This window comes from Leucoraja erinacea, chromosome 11 (genome assembly GCF_028641065.1).
Source record: "Leucoraja erinacea ecotype New England chromosome 11, Leri_hhj_1, whole genome shotgun sequence".
NCBI lineage: Eukaryota > Metazoa > Chordata > Chondrichthyes > Rajiformes > Rajidae > Leucoraja > Leucoraja erinaceus.
In genome coordinates this window covers 44,147,539-44,167,984 of record NC_073387.1, presented here as the reverse complement: position 1 = coordinate 44,167,984, position 20,446 = coordinate 44,147,539, and the positions used below count along the sequence as shown (strand labels likewise).

At 38.9% G+C, this 20,446-nt stretch overlaps 2 protein-coding genes across 4 annotated transcripts in view; one reads left to right on the top strand and one right to left on the bottom strand.

The window, feature by feature from the left end:
• Window positions 1–20,446, top strand: part of pfdn1 (prefoldin subunit 1) — a 374,815-nt gene that overhangs the window by 127,689 nt on the left and 226,680 nt on the right. The window lies entirely within an intron of this gene.
• The window catches only part of LOC129701729 (electrogenic sodium bicarbonate cotransporter 1-like), a 66,864-nt gene that overhangs the window by 17,992 nt on the left and 28,426 nt on the right, over window positions 1–20,446 (bottom strand). For all 3 annotated transcript variants that reach the window (XM_055643114.1, XM_055643115.1, XM_055643113.1), the window contains exons 12-18: window positions 20,292–20,365; window positions 18,516–18,707; window positions 13,940–14,053; window positions 11,561–11,722; window positions 4,967–5,145; window positions 1,754–1,826; window positions 1,575–1,643 (exon numbers count right to left, since the gene is read on the bottom strand). In XM_055643114.1, coding sequence (XP_055499089.1) covers window positions 1,575–1,643; window positions 1,754–1,826; window positions 4,967–5,145; window positions 11,561–11,722; window positions 13,940–14,053; window positions 18,516–18,707; window positions 20,292–20,365 — 863 coding nt within the window. The remainder of the gene's footprint in view (window positions 1–1,574; window positions 1,644–1,753; window positions 1,827–4,966; window positions 5,146–11,560; window positions 11,723–13,939; window positions 14,054–18,515; window positions 18,708–20,291; window positions 20,366–20,446) is intronic.

The following is a 20,446-nucleotide window of genomic DNA, read 5'->3' as shown; positions in this document are numbered from 1 at the left end:
ATATATATATATATATCTATATTACTAAAAGCCTAATCTTGACCACTTCCTGTTTGCGCTTCATGTTGATTTTAGAAAAAACGCTACGGCTGGGATTTTTGTCCATATTACTCAGAATCCCCCTCCGCTCATCAGGTGCCGAGGATTTTTCCCATCGATGAAAAATAAAAGAGTTATTAGTGTTTAAAAAATGTTGAGATTCTCTCACCTGTCAATCATGCCTTCTGGTGGGAGGGGGGAGGGACTATAAAACCCAGAAGTGTGGGCGTGACTCAGTCTCTGCAAGATGGAGGAGGGAGAGGTCACGACTCACTATCTTTAGTGGCCTTGCACCCTGCTTGAAATGGTATCAAACTGCGCTTGAATTTGGTGGCCTTGCGCCCTGCTTGAAATGGAATTTAAAGGAATAGCCGTGAGTCAACTGCCAGCCCACCAGCCGTGAGTGAGTGAGCTGCCAGCACAACAGGCTTGAGTGACTGAGATGCCAGCCCAAGAATCTATTTGGCCTACAATGTCCATACTAGCCCTCTGGAAACCAGTCTCTTCAGCCCACAACACCCATTCTAGTGCTCCAGAAAGCCCCCCCCCCCCACTGGCCACTAATATTGGAATTGGTATTGGTGGAGAGGTGGAATATTGCGTTGGGGGACCAGCCCTCCCGTGTGATGCCGGGACCCAACGGGTCCCACTTAGTCTAGTAGCCTATAAATCTAACTGAATTCTGCAGCCTTTTAATTTCAAGCAATATGCCTGCAAAGTCACTGACTACTTTTCCTTTATCCTGAATGCAATACATATATCTGATCTTCCGACAACCTCTCCTCTCCCTGTGGATACAGAAACCATTCTAGTTTCTTTTAACCTTGGTAGGAACGTAAATATTCACACATTACCATCAATATAAACGTCCTGCTTATAAACTCAGTATTTTCTTTCTCCTATTGTTTTTGGAGCAGCACTATTTTCTTGACTGGATTTTTCCTGTCATTCGATTGCATAAGTAATGTCGAACAAAAATGTACAGAACCCACTAAAAGCCATACACATAGAGGAATTTTTTTAATCCGAAGAAGGGTCTCGACCCAAAACATCACCCATTCCTTCTCTCCAGAGATGATGCCTGTCCCGCTGAGTTATTCCAGCATTTTGTGTCTACCTTAGAATAATTTAGTAGCCTGATGGCTGTTAGAATCGAGTGGTACTGAAATGTTCCAGTGCTCAGCCGACAAACATTCATCTAAGTTTTGTCTATCAGCGGAAAGTTGAAATTGTTAAATAAACATTCAAACTGTGACTAATTGTGGTCAAATAGAGATAATAAAACCAGCCTTTCTAATCCAAACAACGGCCTGGACTCTCCCTTTTACTTTCCTTGCTTTCCCCTTGAATGTGAAGTTGAACAGTCACCTTGTTTGTCACTTCACAGTGGTGGTTGCTAAACCCCAGATAAGAGCGCAGGACAAAACCAGAAAGTTTCCAAATTCATTACAAATGGTCAGCATAAGGTTTAGTTACATTATATCCTTTAAGGCAACAGCCAATAATGTTTGGAAACTAAATACAAATTTGCTTACCTGAACACTGCTGAGAGCAGACACTCCCATATACATAAAGATTCCATACAGTACTGGCATTGGCACATACTAAGTAAGGAGAAACATAAATTTAGTTATCAATTATTTGTAAAGCTTTCACCAGCAGTTAGTAATTTAAATTTGTAATTAAAGTATCAGGGGTGTGTAATTAATGATACCTTCAGAATTGGAGCCAGGAAGAGGGATAAACCAATGAGAATAAAAATAACCAGTCCAGTCACTCTCTGTTCCCTGCAAAACATATCAAGAATACATTTAATTTTACTGGCAAATAGGAACAACTTCCTAATCCCTGGAGTAGATTCATATAGATGTAAAACTGCAGTGCAATGATAAGACAAAATAGTTAATGCGATGCAAAATACATTAGCCTAGATGTTGGATTGTGCAGCACCTTTTGGGGTGAAAAGTAAGTGGCAAAGAATTTCACACATACTCCCCTTATACACTGTTACACGTTGAGCATCACATTGTTGAGGGTACCCTTTAGAAATTCAAGTTATCTGCTTCTTATTACCTAAGAAATTAAGTAAAGAACACCTTTTGAAGGCTCTTTACTAAATTGGTTGCAGACTGATCACAACATTCAGTGTTCTCAGTCACAAATAAGTGGATGCAGTGGTCTTCAAGGGGATCAACTGCACTACCAGCAACGGTGCAAGTGAAGCGAATTAACAACATATGGAGGCAGGAGGAAGATGCCTCACCCTGTGCAAACTGTCCTTTCCTGATTACCACCTCCCAGCCAAGACCCTCAGTCAACATCAACTACATTTTAGAAACTGAAGGAACTGCAGATACTGTTTTACATAAAAGGACACAGTGCTGGAATAAGAAAGGTCCTGACCTGAAACATCACCTATGCATAACCCATGTCGTCTTCTCCATATGATTCCAGGCTGCATTGAAAACCATGTTTCACTGCCATGTTTTCAGAGAGGACATTAAGTGAATTTGATTAAATAGCCTGCTGAACAAATACTTCATCTGATTAAGATGTAAGATCGTTGGCCAAGTTTCCATTCACCTTGACATGTCTGTAGCTGCTGACTCGCTCAACAACACCTTGCCCACTTTTCAATGGCCTCCTTTCCATGAAATCTGTGACTGCTCTTCCTGCTGCTCCCATTAATAACACCCTCATCTCTGCTCTGTGAAATCCAGGTCATGCAAATTTGAATGGATATGGCAGACACCTATTTTAGCTGTTCACGACCATACCAAATACTCTGTGAGTTCTGTAGTCATCTGCCAAAATGGTCTGCGATTCCATGATCATCTGGGAATTCAAGTAAATATTTGCTTTCATATTTTAGGGATTTAAGAACCTTAATTCTTAAATTAAGAACCTTGTTCTTAAATTTCTATCCCTCCATTCCCTCCATCATTTTTAACTAATAACAAGAATTACATAGGCATTGCTACAAAGATTGAGACCATTTGGTTATTGGCCTCAGTATTTCCTAGCATTCCCCTTTCCCAGCAGACCTAACATCTAAGATTCCTGCTAGTCCAAGTTCTGAATGTGCACATTCTCTCCTACCTCCTCTTAAGCTCTCATCAAACATGATATCTAGATTATATCAGAGATCTAGATTCTGTTTCCTTGATCCTATTACAATCTGATAACATAACTTTCCTCCCAGGCCACATGACAGTTGATATTACTAATGTTTCTCTCAACATGAATACCATCCCCAATGCCTTGATATCTGCAGCCATCGCCCCTTTTCTCTCATTAAGTTCTACACTCCCATGTTCTTGCTGTACGGCATTATATACTGATTAAGCAAAGCCTTGATTTTTAAATTACCATCTTCATGTTCAAAACCTAATTCCCCCCACTCCACTCAATATGATTTTGACCAGTACTACTACCATTTGAAATGTATGCACTCCTCCAATCCTATCTTCATGATTATTCTGAATTGAATTGCATCAAATTGCAAGTCTATCAATTTTGAAATTTCCTTCCTAAACCTCCCAATCTTTTTGCTTCCCTTTCCTTCTTAAAGATTTTATGTGAAATCTACCTCTTTTGACAATTTATTTGTGTGCTATCCTGATATTTCCTTCAGAGACATAGTTTTACATTCTTAATTTTTTTTCTTGGATAACACTTTTGTGAGGGGCGTTGGAATATTTTATCATATGAAAAGTCGTGTATAAATAGAAGTAATTACAGGTTAACAAATAAACAATTCGACGGGTACATGGATAAGACAGGTTTGGAAGGATATGGGCCAAGCACAGGCAGGTGGGACTAGTGTAGATGGGATATGTTGGTCGGTGTGGGCAAGTTGGGCCGAAGGCCCCGTTTCCACGTTGTATGACTCTATCACTCTCTACAACAAAGGTCTTGAGGTGGGAGATTTGCAACCTTCACGTGGTCCATCCTGTTTCAACTAATGCAATCAAATCGACGTGCACAAACAAGGTCAAATAGATCAAGTTGACCTACAACTTTAGGATGTGCACGCCATTTACGCAAGAAGAAGACAAAGGTCTTCGTTGCTTCAATGCTGCAACTTCCATTCTTTATCTCATTTTTCTCCTGTAGTTAATGATTTGATACCATTCCACAGAAAATAGACCTGTTCTGAAATTTCATCTAGCTGAGCATGCTTTACATGCGGGCCGATACAGTAAGTATTATCAAATGCTTATATTTTGGAGAATCTTAATGGCTATTACCAATCCTGTCTTCAGTTTAAAACCAATTCTTCAAAAGAAGCAAACTTGACAGTCAACGAAAGAATATGTTATTCGTCAAAAAATACAAAAAACAACTGTTTAAATTTCATCTTTTTTCTGTATTGTGTCATTTTATTTATCTTCTCGTAACTTTTTGTTTCTGAACATCTATCCTAATTGTTTTAATTTGTAGATGTTGAAATGTGAAGTTAATCTATATAAGGTTCAACACTTTAACTTTGTCTTAACCTTATCTGTTGGCCGATTAACAAATTACTTTTGATCTTCAAAGACAATTGGAAAAAAATGCAGATTCAACATTTATCAATAATCATTTCTTTAAAGAAAATTTGTATTCTTTGTTAAATCTGCTGCACAAACAAATCTGAATCAAGCCAACAATTTCAGTTCATAAGAGCCCAAATATACTAAGGTATATAACTGTACCATAAAACAAGAACAATAGCTGGAAAACAGCTGGAGGTAAACAGTTCGACAAGTCAAAAATTCCAGGTATAACCTGCAATTCAGGAAGGTGTTGCACATGAATATGATAAATTCATAAGACAAAAAACAAATTCCTTCATACAGTACATATTCATTTGAAGACAAGTACAATTATAGATATTTATATTCCATAATTCTATATTAAATCCTCAGAATATTGTTCGACATACCTCACTCCCATAAATGTGGGTTCTACACCAGGGGCAGATTTTGCAGTCTCCATTTTCAAGCTTTCTATGTGCGCAAGGGATATTACAGTTGTAGACACGTACCAGGGCAGAGCCATGAATGAAGTAGGAATCAAAAGGAGAGCTATCCAGAACAGGTCTAGGTGAAAGCCAGCACCTTTCTGTGGGATAATTGTCACAGTTTGAATTGGCGAAAATAAAGACATGCTAAGAATTAAATCCGTCCAAAATATTTTACCAGAGTGCTTATCTTCACTCCCATACCTTCAAAACATACGCTAAAATATTCTGTCGGAGCAGGACAGTGATTCCGTTTGCAAAAATATAAAATAAAATTGTTGCCATCAAGGTAATCCTTTGATTTTTCTGGTAATTTATCACGTGTGAGATTATTACTGTGCCATGAAAAGAATTTGTTCACTTAGATTATATATTCTCTCAATTTTAATATAATTAATTATCATAGAAGCCTCACTGATATGGGGTTCATTATATGAAACCCTATTCAGAAAAGTCTTATTTGCTAGCTTAATAAACTTAATAACTTAATTAACTAACTTAATAAACCATTAATTAACTATCAATGAGTTTTTTCTGTATTGAAGCAGACAGTTGATTTGCCTGTAATCTCATAACCAGATTACTGAAGCATTATAAAAAATGTGGTCCATCATTGTTACATTTTTTTTTAAATGGATAAATTATAAATGATAACATAATTATTATTATTACAATAGATTACTCGAGGAATTAAATGATAACTTAAAATATTTTTTTTTTACTGTACTACATATTTTTGCTGCATTTCCCCCTCTTTTCATAAAAACCGTTGCAATTTGCTAAGGTAAAACTTGATCGTTTATTTCTACTTATTTCTCTTCCAAATGATATGTTTTGCATGTGTATACCTAGATATTTGGCATTGGTAAGATGTTTAATCTTATCAAACTTGAATCTACCTTCACACTATATTCACACTTCTCCACTACAGATAATAAAAAAACTTCAAGGGTGGTAATCTCTAGGGTTTTTGCCAAGTGGCAAGCACTGAACAGTTTAATAAAACATTGATCAATGTATTATGTCTGGCTACAGAAGGACTTGGCTTCCACACCTACATTTAGAATAGTGTCTAGAACAAGTGAGGCTATAAACACAAAACAATTATGTAATTTAGTACTACATATAAAATCCCTGGGAAACGTCTTTTCATTTTGCACTGTACGTACAACTGTTGCTTGCAAGATGACAATAAAGGTTGATTGATTGTTGATTGATTGATTGATCTGTCCAAAATATGGATCCATAAACAGATGAAAAGATGTCAAACCAAAGAACGAGAAATTTAAAGAGACACCCAAAACCTAAAAGATTTGGGATTTCATGGAGAAGTGTGTGTGTGTGTGTGTGGGGGGGAGGGGGGGGGGCTATGGGGGGGGGTATGGATAGAGCATCAGGTCTAAGATCTAAAGGCAAACACCAATGATGGGAAAAGGAAGGATACACGAAAGGCCAAGGTCTCAGTGAATATCTGTTATGTCTGTTCTGAGTGAAATAGGTGCTGAATTTGTTAATTAAAAAGTATTCTAAGCAGACATTGGCACATTTACGGTATACCACCCCAGATATTATTTTGAAACTGAGAGTATGCACAGTGGTGTGGAGAATAACCAGATCATGACTTTAAGCAGAATGCAACACTGATGTTTTCAACACAGCTATTTTGGAAAGCATTGTTCCAACTAACGGCCTCTGAACGACATGAAGCAATCAGCACTCTTTAAAGGGATCAACAATTTTCATAGATTCATTGCCATTTGATTTTGACTGAAATCTCGACCCGAAACATCACCCATTCCTTCTCTCCCGAGATGCTGCCTGTCCCGCTCAGTTACTCCAGCTAATTGTGTCTACCTCCAATTGTAAGACTATCTATTCAAAAAATCATAGAATTGTCTGCATTGAACTTAGTACAAACTGGAGGTTATTTGAAAGTGGCACGCTAAAATTAGTTTCAGGTTGATATCAGACAATGTTGAAATATTAAAATCTCTCATTTATTCTGCCTGATTGCAGAGTATTTACAGTATTTTTTTTGATTTTTAGTTTGATAAATTATTTGATCATGGCCTCAAAATTTCTGATTGCTAAAGTAGGAAACAATTCCTGAGGAATGTAGGCTTTCCCACAGAATGCTTCCGCTTACATGGTGCTTTGTGATTACCACATGTTAAGCCTGAGATGTACTGCAATTGAAAGGATGTCATTTCTTCATTGTCTAGTTTGCCAATTTCCTTGCATTCAGCACCATCTGCATTTGAAACATGACAACAAACCAGTTTGTAGCCTCTTGACAATGAGACTATATGCTGGCAACTTAGTTCATGATTCCAGTGTACAACTTGTACATATACAAACAGCATGCATACAATAAAGAACATGCCATCATATTCCATTTTGTAAAACATGCCATTAGCACGCTGATACAATTGTGAGGGCTACTGGAGATGCACTAAAATAGTCTGAAGAAGGGTCTCGACATGAAACGTCACCCATTCCTTCTCTCCAGAGATGCTGCCTGTCCCGGTGAGTTACTCCAGCATTTTATGTCTATCTCTAAAATACTCAGTAAAACAGATATTAAAGTTTGTGCTGTTGCTGAATGTTGCTTAATCTGATTGTTAAGAGACCAAATGCTGGATGGCAAGAGGTTCAGAAACAGGAACAAAAGGACGAGGAGCAGAGGAAGGAGAAGGGATGATACAGCTCAGACAGATTCCTCTGCCTTTGTAGAATTGATCAAAAGAGCCATTCGGGTGCAGAGGAGATTCACCAGGATGTTGCCTGTATTTGGAGGATTTGATCTGGGGAGAAATTGGATAAGCTGGGCTTGTTTTCCCTAGAGTAAAGGAAGATACCTTATACATATATTAGATTATAAGGGGCAGAGATAGTTTTTTTCCCTTTGCTAGAGGTATCAAAAACAAGGGGCATAGTTTTAGGATGAAATGAAGAAGTTTTAAAGGGGATCCTTTTACACAGAGAGTGATCGATTTCTGGAATACTCTTCTAGAAGAGGCGGTGGAATCAGATACATTTACTATGACAGACCATTACTATGCAAGGCTAGGAAGGATATAGTACAGTTATAATGGCAAATAGGATTTGTATTGATGGGCAAAAAGCTTAGAATTGATCTGAAAGGCAGAAGGACATGTTTCTATGCTGTACAATTATATGAACTCATTTGACTGCCATAAAATAATTGCAATCGCAAATCCACAAATAGACCCATATTATACTTTCCTATTGATTAATTACTGACCGCAATGTCAAAACGAAACATTCCTAACAGATGTATAAATCAATGCTTTTCCTTTTATCACAGAAGCAACAATGACTCACACTTTGTCCCTTTCCTTGCCTTTGCGCTCCTGTGCATGGTGGCAAGAAGAATGGGTTTGGATGCGCTCCTATGCAGTATTGCATGAAGAATGGGTTTGGATGTGTGCTCCTATTCAGTGCTGGTAATGAGTATGTTATGATGGACTTGGGGAATGGCGTTGAACAGCTCTGGGCCTGCACTGCATAGGCAAAGTGTTTTTCTCATAAAGGAGTTGTGCACCATGGCTGCAACATGTGCTGGCTTGTGTACTGTAACGTATTCTGACATGGGATGCTCTGAAGAATGACATGCATTGGGAGAGAGAGAGGTCCAAGATTTCCCAACAGTACACTGCAGGAGATGCAGATGCTTTATTCAAAGGGGCCCAAGTGACATAGAACAGTACAGCACAAGAACAGGCCCTTTGGCCCACAATGTCTGTGTCAAACATGATGCCAAGAACATCTCTTATCTACCTACACATAATCCATATCACTGCATTCCCTGCATATCCATATGCTTATCCAAAAGTCTCTTAAATGCAACTATCATATCTGCTTCAACCCCCAACAGCATTTTCCAGGTACTTATCACCCTCTGTATAAAAAAACATTGCACTGCACATCTCCTTTAAACTTTGCCCCTCTCACAGCTATGCCCTCTAGCATTTGAATTTGAAAAAAAATGGATGATATTAAAAAGTAAAGCTTTAAGAGATTAAAAGAGGTCACTATTTCTCAGGAATGAAAGAAAAAGTCTAATTGTGGATGATGAAAGTGTCAAATATATTCAATGTGGCCAGGAATGTCCTTGCATCTCCACACTCTAAAGCATCATAATCTGGTCCATATTTTTCATCTAATTTTGCAAACAATGGTGGAAATTATAACATTTATTATTAGGTGATACGGCATCTATGGAGAGAAGGAATAGGTGACGCCTCGACCCGAAACGTCACCTATTCCTTTGCTCCATAGATGCTGCCTCACCCGCTGAGTTTCTCCAGCATTTTTATCTACCTTCGATTTTTCCAGCATCTGCAGTTCCTTCTTAAACATTTATTAATAGAAGAGTTTATGGAAGATTCAATAAATAGACACATGGAGCAAACTTATTGTTGAGAAAGGACGTTATATATCCCGATGGGATGTTCACCAGAAGATCAAAAAAATAGATTACATTTGGGGAAATGCTCTAGTAATTTATGAATCCATGTAAAAAAGAGAATTTGTGATTTGTTTTGACTATAACAGTAATAGATTCAACGGTTGTTCAAGAAAGGGCAGAAAGATAAGCTATGTATAGTTAAACTACAGTATAGTTAAACTTTTAGTCATAATTTGAGTTAAATAGGTAAGCATGTAGAAACTCATGAAGATATCACACAAAAGGCTCTTTAGGTTTTTACAGTCGTCTGGTCTGAGAAAATTAAACTGAATAAATAAAAAGCAAGTTGAATATGAATTTAAATACGGGGATAAATAGTCACTAATCATTCAGAGCGAGCCAATGCACGTATAGGTGATCAGAATGCGTTTTGGGCAAAAAGGTTGTGAAATATTGTTGAAAATATATTTAATATAATTAAATAAATTTAGTTAAAATATGGTGAGAAAAAAGACAAGGCTTGAAAGTAGTCCCATTTTCTGAAAGTATATGCCAATGGAATATGCCAATTGCCAAAAAAGCTTTTCACTGTACTTCGGGACACATGACAATAAACTAAACTAAACTAAATAAAACCAATTAATATTTAGGTTTTAAAAGCAGAAATGTAGAATATGACAGTAAATGAATGATGATGAATCACTGTTAAAATACCACATAAAGTTGAACTTCCCAATACATAAAATACATAGAAATCAAAGAGGACATTCAACATTGAATAACTATTTATGACAACAAATACTGGATATATTAAAAAAATCAGAACCTTTAAGTGCATTTTATTCAGTCAATTCAGGTTGGCCAATGTATATTTTGTATGCAGATCCAGCATTTGAAAACTCATAAAAGGACAAGGCCACTGGACTGTCAAGGGCTTATGTGAGCATTCGTTGTCAATGGGGGGCTGTGCAAAGGCATTAATCTTAATGTGAAGCCTAATCTGAAATGTTGTGGTGAAGATCAGATGCCAGGGAAATTGGATTAATGGTTGGAGAAATGAGTTAGACTTATTGGGTTTGATGACGTAGATAGCATTTGCCTAGGTAGCACAGGATTGCTAGTCAGAGATTGGGTTTGTTTTTTCAAAACTATTTTTGCTGGTTGAGTGGTTATATTGTTCAGTGGAAAGATAACAAAATTACTAGCTGCTAGGGTGGAGTTGAGATTGTGACGTGTAATCACAAAGGTGCAGGGTAATAATAATAATAATAAATTTCATTTATGGGCGCCTTTCAAGAGTCTCAAGGACACCAGGGTACAATCAATGGTTAGGATAGCGGTTGTTACGTTGGCAGATCAGTCAATAGAGAGTGAGTAAAGCAAGGCTTGTGAGACTCAGGTGGGATTGGGAGAGAGGGTTGCAAGCCAGGTAAAAATCTAGCTCAAGGAGTTCCCATAAGTTTAGAAACTCTTTAAGATTCTTTTAAACCATGTTAATGACTTCATAAGCACAATGTAAACTAGCTCATGCATGAGTGGCCTGCAGACGGTATGGGGTCATTCTTGTATGTTTGAAATTACATAATGTATGTGGCACCAAGGAGGCATTAAATGCCAGTGGACACCAGTGCATGTGTCCAGGGACTTGTGCGCTTTAGGGCACCAATCTTGTGGAGGAATCAGAGTAGAAATTACATACATTGCAATTCACACATCAGTCCCTATTTTCTATAACATTTCATTCTTCATTGAATTTTGGTTGGTGCTTTGCCATATGTTTCCAAGACTAGCAGGTGGTGGTTAGATTATGATTAGATTGCTCTTCAAATGAGTGTATGGAAACATATTGGTTGAATGGTTTCCTTCTTTTACTTAAACTACAATTGTAATGTATAAATTACTGTACATGAAGAATGCAGAAATTATAAATTGCTCACTTATGTCAAAGGATTTTGAAATAAAGTTAGAAATGTCTCATGCTCTATTTTTGCAATTGAGACATTAGAAAGAAATCATCTTGCAAATATTTAACTCGTGCATTGGTTAAACATTCTTTAAAAATTAGAGGAAAATAAACAACCTACCTTGAGTTTATGTTCTTTGCGGTTCAGGATGACTGCAGTAATCTGCTGATCCATAAACATGAGTATTGTGACAAGTACAGCAGGCACAATCGCAATGAGACAGATCCACCATTCATTCGCTCCAAATGGGTACACAAACCACCCTCTGTTTGGGTTTGTTGGCTTTAATTAAAAAAAGGTCCTACTTGTAATTGTACTTGTAAAAATCAAGACATAAAAATGTACTTCTAATTATGGTTAATAGTAACAAAAAGAATTATCTTGACAGCCCATGAAGTACCAAATATATATTTACTATTTAACAATCAAAACTACATTACTACATTAAGTCACATGATTCTTTTTTGCTGAATTTAATATTAGAATAGAAAAACAAATAGTTGTCAGTACTGTAAGTTTGCAAATGCCCCATTACATTTGGGATATTGTATATAAATGTATGATATGCATATGATACCATCTCTTTAGCTAAATCAAATAGTATACGAGAAAATTGGTTGTGCAAATCAAAGAATGTGCACTGTGCATCATCGTCCTAATCAGAATAGAATCAGAATCAGAATCAGAATAGTACTTTATTTGCCAAGTATGTTTTGCATCATATGAGGAATTTCATTTGCCAAGTCAGTCATACAAATAAAAAGCAGCAGATCACCCAAAACGCATTTTAAAATGAACATCCACCACAGTGACTCCTACACATTCCTCACTGTGATGGAAGACGAAATAAAGTTCAAGTCCCTTCCCTTTGTTCTCCCGTGGTCGGGGCCTCGAGCCCTCTGTTGACGGGACGATCTTGACACCCGTAGCCAGCGGCATTTGGGCCGTCCGAGTCGAGGCGATCAGCTCCTGCATCGGGGGGATGACAGCTCCCCCGCGTTGGACGATTGAACCTCACGTCGGGGCTGGTTGTACCTTCTGCGTCGTTGGAGCACCTGACTCGGCCTCTCCCGAGACTGCGAGCTCTTGATAGTAAGTCCGCCGGCCGCGGTTGGAGTAATCCCAGGCAAGGGATCAGCTCCAATGTTAAGTCCGGGCTCTGCGGTGGGGCTCAAAGTCAGTCCGAGGAAGCCTCCAGCTCCATCGATGGAAGACCGCAGAGCGCCCAGAGAATGCGATGCGAAAATCAATCGCATCTCCGGCAAGGTAAGAACCTGAAGAAAAGTTTCACCCGATCCCTTCCCCCCCACATAAGACAAACCGGAGAACATTAAAACAAACTTTTAACAAACACTAAAAATAAACAAAAAGATGAAAAAACTAACAGACTGTCGGTGGAGTTGCCATCGTACGGCGCCCTGGTGTAAGATAAATGAGGTGAGTACAAATAAGAGTTTTCATCTCCCTGGACACCCCTGCATTTTCAGATCATTTAATATACTTTAATATTCTGACTGCTTCTTACCTTACATTATAAAGTGCATAAATAAATACAGAATGGGAATATGATCAAGTTTTCCCAAAGTACAATTGAAATAACTTAACAGCATTGAATTTTCTAGCTAATTTCAAAACAAGAGGGAAAGATCGCAAAATATTCAGTGGGATACAAGTCCTCCCAAGGTTATAAACATCCCACCTAACAACCTAATGACAACGATATTTGAACAAGTGCTTGGGTAGGTGGCAAGATGGATTTGCCATCTGCTGCAGGGCTGTAGGCATCTTATGCCCGTGGGTGTTCGTGGCAATATTACATTTGCAGAGACCACATTTGAGTTAAATGTCCTGATTGGCCTATGTTTTTATATAATTATACTACCAGGCAGCCAAGTTTCGACTTGCAAACTGTTCTGGTTATGGACACTTCTCAAGAATAGAACCATGTCATAACCCGGGGAGGACCTGTACTATCTTAAATCATGATTAAAGACTGAATTATGTCTGTGCAATATGCAGAGGGAACAGAATGCAATAAAACTCTGATAATCTGGTTAAGTTGTGACTTTGGTGGTGCCGGATAAACAGACTTTCCAGACTATTTGGATATTACTCATGTTTATACGCCAACACACTTTTAATTCACATATCTTTTAGATGCAACGCATTAGTATAATAAATTTTCCAGTGAAGCAGACGAGTTTACGAGACTGTAAGAAACAGGCTCCACTCAGTTTGAAAGGAAAATTGGAACAGGGACCCAGTGAGTTCAAAGGTGCATTTTAATGGAACCAGGTGAGCCAGATGCTGAACCATCGGGAATTTCGACACAGGATTGCAGATTATCGAAGTTTTAAAACCGATAGCTTACGAAAACTAATTGAACATCCAAACAATATATCGTAAAATACAGCAGAATTACTTTCCAATAAATAGTCAATTAACTTATTTAGTTACAGACTGCAGAGATAATTACTGCTCATATTCAGGAACACGAACCTTAAGCTCATTTGGCACGATGAGTTTGGGAGTGTCCACACCAACGAGGATATCAACTCCACAGAAGATCAGTATTGACAAAATTATGGAAAAATCACTGATTAATTTTCTGACCTAAGGAAGAAATCTATAATAAATTACAAGGTACATTTGATATTCTACAAAGCCATTTCAAATGGTTTAATTTTGTCTCCCTGATTCATTATACTGCAAGCAAAGCCTTCTAAACCAAACATTCTAATAATGGGTTACTTTCTTTACTTACATCGATAATATCGTCATGAGTGCTTTGAGACATTGTAAATAAACGTCACCAAATGGGTAGTGTTTCTTTGAAAACACTTGCCCTAAACCATTTCCATGTTGAGACTTCAGGGTGGCAGATTGAATGTTACATTGCTACAAAGCAGGCACACCATATGACTCTCAAATTGGTTTCAAAAGTGCTGTAATAATGTGAAGCATTATTTTTTACTGTGGTGATAATGTGCATAAAATATATTTGTCCCCACAGAACAGATTTAATAACTGAAGTGATATTCCTGGGCCAGTCAGATGTTCAGTTCATCCTTGATGGTCAGCTCAACAAGACATGCTAAAGCTGACCAGAGATAGTTGCGCACAATAGACACTCTCAGCAACTGGAAGTAGCAATTGAATAACTGGAAATCAACTGGAACGGTAAAGATAGATCAGCCATAATTGAATGACAGAGCAGACGTGATGGACCAAATGGCCTTATTCTGCTCTTAGAACTTAAGAAATTAATGGCCGTTCCCCAGTTATTCTGATTTGTTTCGAGTAGAACTACATTTTGTACTAATGAGTTCTTCTTCCATTTTATTTTTCAATACATAAAGGCCAAGTCAAGGCTTATTAAGGATTGGCCTAATACTGATATAGCTATTGTAACCGGTTTTCAAACAATATGTCTAGATATGATTTTTAAGCATCCACCCTGAACATCACTTTTCAATCTAGCTTCAAGTTTCTGATACAATCTTAGTGTTGATTGAAATAACCATCTCCATCTCTTAGACTGTGTCTTTGCCCACAACTGAGCCATCGGCTGTCATGCTGATACACATGTTGATGCAATGACCATTCAATTGTATCTTTTATCAAAGTCATTCTGCATTCTGCCATTACCGCTGCTGATGTACATTGTTTATTTTTCATACTGACTTTGTTATTTAGTGAAGTTTCACCCAGTGGCTTTTTGCTCTGAAAACTTTCCTTCTCGATTCCTTCTGGAGACCTGCAGGATCATGCATCTTGTTTATTCATCACTCTAACTATTACCAGAGCACATTTACCACTCACTTACCTCATAGGTTTACATTATCCAATAAGCCTGCCCTGACAGTCTGATATTATATGGTTAGATGTTATATGGTTATATACCCTCCTTTGCTAACTCACCAGGACACCGCACTGCAAATGAATCCTAGCTTCCCAAACTCAAGCTCCAATTCATAGCCTGCTCCACAATCATGTTCCAGGGACTATTCTCAGGAGTTCATTATCCATTCCTGATACTGCCACCTAGCTGCCACTCTGCATGTTACTTTCCTCCACTGATGAGCAGGGAACGAAACAAACGTCATTAATTTATTTCACTAAATTTAGAATCAGAATGCCGTTTATTGTCATTTGAACATAAGTTCAAACAAAATTACGTTTCTGCAGTCATAACAACAAACAACAACATTAAAAAAAAATTAACACAATTCCACACAAACATCCATCACAGTGAATCCCCAAACACCTCCTCACTGTGCTGAAAGGCAAAATCTTATCTCTTCCCTGTTCCCTGTTCTTATTCTTCTCCCGCAGTCAAGCAGTCAAACTGCTGCATCAAGCAGATCGAGGCTCTTGATGTTAGATGTTGGAGCCCCCGTGGCGGGCGATGGTAAGCCACGCCGGGTGATGCAAGGCCCCACTCCGGGTCGCTTTAAACCCCTCGATTTGGGCGGGCGAAGTTTGCCGTTTCGGAAGCTCCGAAAAGCGGTCTCCCACCAGGGAGCCGCGAGCTCCCGATGTTACCATCCACAGGGCCTGCGGCCGGAGCCTCCAAAGCTACGGTCGGGTCGCAGCCGCGTGCCACCACAGCATCCGCACTCCGAAGTCAGCCAGCTCCACGAAGGCGAGGCCGCGGGCTTTGCGACTGGAGCCCCAGGTCGATTCCGGTTGGAGGCTGCCAATGTTAGGCCCAACGACAACGGAGACTCGACAAGGATAAAATCGGGTCCCCGTACAGGGAAGAGATTAAAAAGTTTCCCCCCACCTCCCACCCCCGTCCCCCACATATACACAACTAAAACTAATATATAAAAACTAAAACCAAGACATCCACAGAACAGACAAAAAGAGGAAAAAAAAACAGACGGACTGCAGAGGCCGCTGCCGCGAGGTGCCGCCATCTTACACTTACAATTTAGCCGGATTTCAAGGAGCTAACATATTCCTTGGCTCCCTCCCAATCAACAATAAATGGGCGGTCAGAGATTATGTTGACAATGTCTATGTTGTAAGTGGAAAAGGATTGTTTTCTTTCAGATCACAAGAGACGGTTAGATAAACAAAGCTTCAGCCCAACTATTATTTATAATAATAGTTAAAACCAACTATTATTTATAATAGTTCATGGAGAGAAGATTAAATGCAAATCTAGATGAAAGATTTTAGTATTGTGTATTCTGACGTTGGAGAATTCAATCTTAGTGATTAAGGCAGAAACCACAGGCAAATTGTAACCAATCATGCCCAGGAAAAAACAAGAATATTTTAAATTTGATGAGGGCATGATTGGAAATTGACTTTCATTCAGGTCACTTGAACCAAATTGTTTGCTTTGCCATTTCTGACAGCAATTAATGGTTAGCCAAATTACTAGGGGTTTGCAATTCCTTTGTTGGGACAAGCGCACTGGTGATCTTTAAGGTACCAGGAAAAAATAGAAGTCTTCATTACTCCAGGCGTTAGACCTTTTCTGCAAAGCACCCATCATTTCTACCTGCTCTACCCAACGAACCATGTTGGTATTTATTGGCTGATGTTCCTGTAATGTGGGGCTACTTAAAGCCAGTCTGATGATCTTTTTGAGACACAAGGAACTGCATATCTTGTTTTCTTTTTAGCAAAGAGCTGAAATGACGCAGTAAGTCGAGCAGCATCGCTGGAGGTCACGGATGTGTGATTTTTCGGGTCAGTCTGAAAAAGGGTCCCGACCCAAAACGTCACTTATCTGTGTCCCCCAGGGATGCTGCCCGACCCACTGTGTTACTCCAGCACTTTGAGTATTTTTTTAAGATGACGTTTTTGATTGTTTCAAATAGGGAATTGGTGATAGGAGATGCCATTTATTTCGAAAGAATCATTAAACCAAGCCCCGTCTATTTTTACAGAAGGACATTATAGATCCCATAGCAGTTTTTAAGAAAATCAAGTTCTACCCAGGATTCTAGTCAGTGTTTAATACTTTGCTGTATTTTTCCATTGTTATCACAGTCATTTGCCTTATGATGTCATCTATTTCCACCTGAGGTATTTATATCGCCTTGGGGAAGAAGTGTCCCCATCCACTTCTCACATACACTTGATGAACAGGTAGATTTCCCAACCAAGCTTAATTATTCCCTGTATATTAAGGGGTATGATTAAAATGCGACCAGTGAATTGCCTCTTCTGATTCATCCGGATCTAAAATGTTATTATTGAGTTCAATTATTCCATGAAGGCCCAGTATGCAATAAGCAAAGGAATAGCTTTAGTTTACCTGACACAGAGAGCTTCTATGCAAAAGGGATTAAATATATATATTTGCGGTTTCCTTGTAGACTAGGAGCATGAGTGCACCGAGTCCGAGTCCACACTGTTATCAACAGAACCTCTCGTTCTGTTAACTGCTGCAAACTATCTTTGCCTGTTCCTGGCCATTGGCTCCTGCTGGAAATTCCACCCCCCTCTCCACCCCCGATTCCCCTCCCACCCCCTTTCATACAAGTGCAACTGCCTGGGTTTGGGCAAGACTCCAGAGACATTTGTGTGCATGAACCGTATGCCTTTGGTTTGTCAGACCTGCACTTTCAGGATCAGCTTTGTACACTGCCTTCTTTCAGAATCCACAAACATCCCAACCTCCATTAACCAAAAGTGTTGTTTAATGTCTGCCGGCTAACCAGCCGTCATTAAACATGAACTTCCTTATCCAGAATTACTGTGTACTCACTGCTAAAATTAGTTTTGTGATGGTCATATGACATATGTTTAGTTATTTTTAGTTTCAGAGCTATCTGCAGGCTAATTGCTGGCAAAAATGTCCAGCACATACATTCGTTCTCAACTGAATTGGCTTGTAAAGTGCTTGCAATCTTTCTTTGGATGATCATTCCTATTGGATCCCATTTTATTTCAGCCTGAAAAAAAGTCAAAACACTTGGCAATTTTGCATTGTGCAAGGTTTCAAGAGATTAGCTTGTTACGTACTGACAGACTTAGACAGAAATCACGAGACTTGGAAATGATTATTTCGTGCCAACACAGAGTTATAACGAGGCATATGTGTTATGCTTACTGCAGTTGGGAAGTATCGGCTTGTTTTAAAGTTCTTCAGTGACATGGAACAAACAAATGTACCAAAGAAAAGGATAAAAGAAATGAGTGCAATGTCTGGAATATAATCGCAGGTTTCACCCAGCAGCTCTCCTCCAAACTTCAAACACTCCTTCTTTGTCAGTGAAGACCAGTTACCAGGCTCCAGGTAGAACTAAGAGGAAACAAAAACCCACTGAAATATGACATATGAAACAACTTGTGAGTATTTATTAAACACATCAGGAAGTGACAATAAAAGTTCTGAAAAAGTTTTCTCATTTTCAAATGGCCGTGCATATTGTTAAAAACAGGAATTTCTCTATAACATATTTCTTTCTAAGACTGACTGCATTATCTCAAACCAGAAATATAGTGAAGCTCCCAAAACTCTCACAATCAGAATTTGATTGAAGATTCAGAAACTAAATGCAATACCAGTGGCAATAAATTATACAGACACGTGAAGCTGATTTGGTGTAAGACTGCTGAGTTTGCTGTCTCATACAGGGCTTAACTATTTCAGATTATAGTGGAGAAAGATCATTTGGAATTCCTGATATTGTTTTTCATTCAAGTTATGTCTTTTAGAATGGCAAGTCTGCACTTAACAAATCTCTTAATTTTCTTTAGTTTATTAGTTTTAGAAATACAGCGTGCAAACAAACCCTTTGGCCCACCGAGTCCACGCTAACCACATTCACCCATACACTAGTTCTATCCTAGACACTAGGGACAATGTATAGAACCCAATTAACCTGCAGACCTACATGTCATTGGAGTGTGGGAGGAAACCTGAGCACTCGGAGAATTCCCATGGGGTCACGGGGAGAACGTACAAACTCCACACAGACAGCACCCTTGGTCAGGATCAAACTTGAGACTCTGGTGCTGTAAGGTAGCAACTCAACTGCTGCACCACTGCGCTGCTCATTTGTTCAAACATCAAGATACTGGCAAGAAACGTTGCCTATCTCCTTCGCTCCATAGATGCTGCTGCACCTGCTGAGTTTCTCCAGTATTTTTGTGTACCTTCGATTTTCCAGCATCTGCAGTTCCTTCTTTAACAAGATACTGGCATTGTTTGGTTGTTGGTTGGGGGAGTGAAAGCTGGGGTGAAAGGTAGTTGGGGTGAGGGTCCCACTTTACCATTCATGAAACCACGATGTTCATACCAGCCGCAATATGCCTGAGTAGCTTGAAGCATTCTTCAGGCTGTCTGATCGCATACCAGCATAATATCTCTTTAAGTTTAAGAAAGAACTGCAGATGCTGGAAAAATTGAAGGTAGACAAAAAATGCTGGAGAAACTCAGCGAGTGAGGCAGCATCTATGGAGCAAAGGAATAAGTGACGTTTCGGGTCGAGGCCCTTCTTCAGAAGAAGCATCACCCGAAGCGTCACCTATTCCTTCGCTCCATTGATGCTGCCTCACCCGCTGAGTTTCTCCAGAATTTTTGTCTACCTTCTAATATCTCTTTATGCTCATTTTGTACAGGCGGGCAACATGTCCACATGTGCAAATAAGGCTTGTAAGAAAATTACTGAGGTCTGAAGTTAATGTTTGCTGCGTGTGGGCATCAGAACCCATAGCACTCTTCCTGAGTAGGCCCTGGCTCTCGCATGAAGCCTGGTCATTGAATGTATTGTTGAAGGGATACTGTGTAATTATACCCTACTATTCATTAACAACTTCTTGAAAACAGGGAAAATTGGAAAATCCTTAGAAATAGATATTTCCACCTTTACAATGAACTTACAGTTGTATTCGAGGTGGCACTGCCAAGTTCATAGTGATCCTCAGTTGTTTTGGCAAATAGACTGGAGACATTATCTGAAAAGATTCCACAAAATGCATTATAAAAAAACGATGGCCCTTTTCAATGGTTTACTTAAAGCTGACGATTTCCTGTAA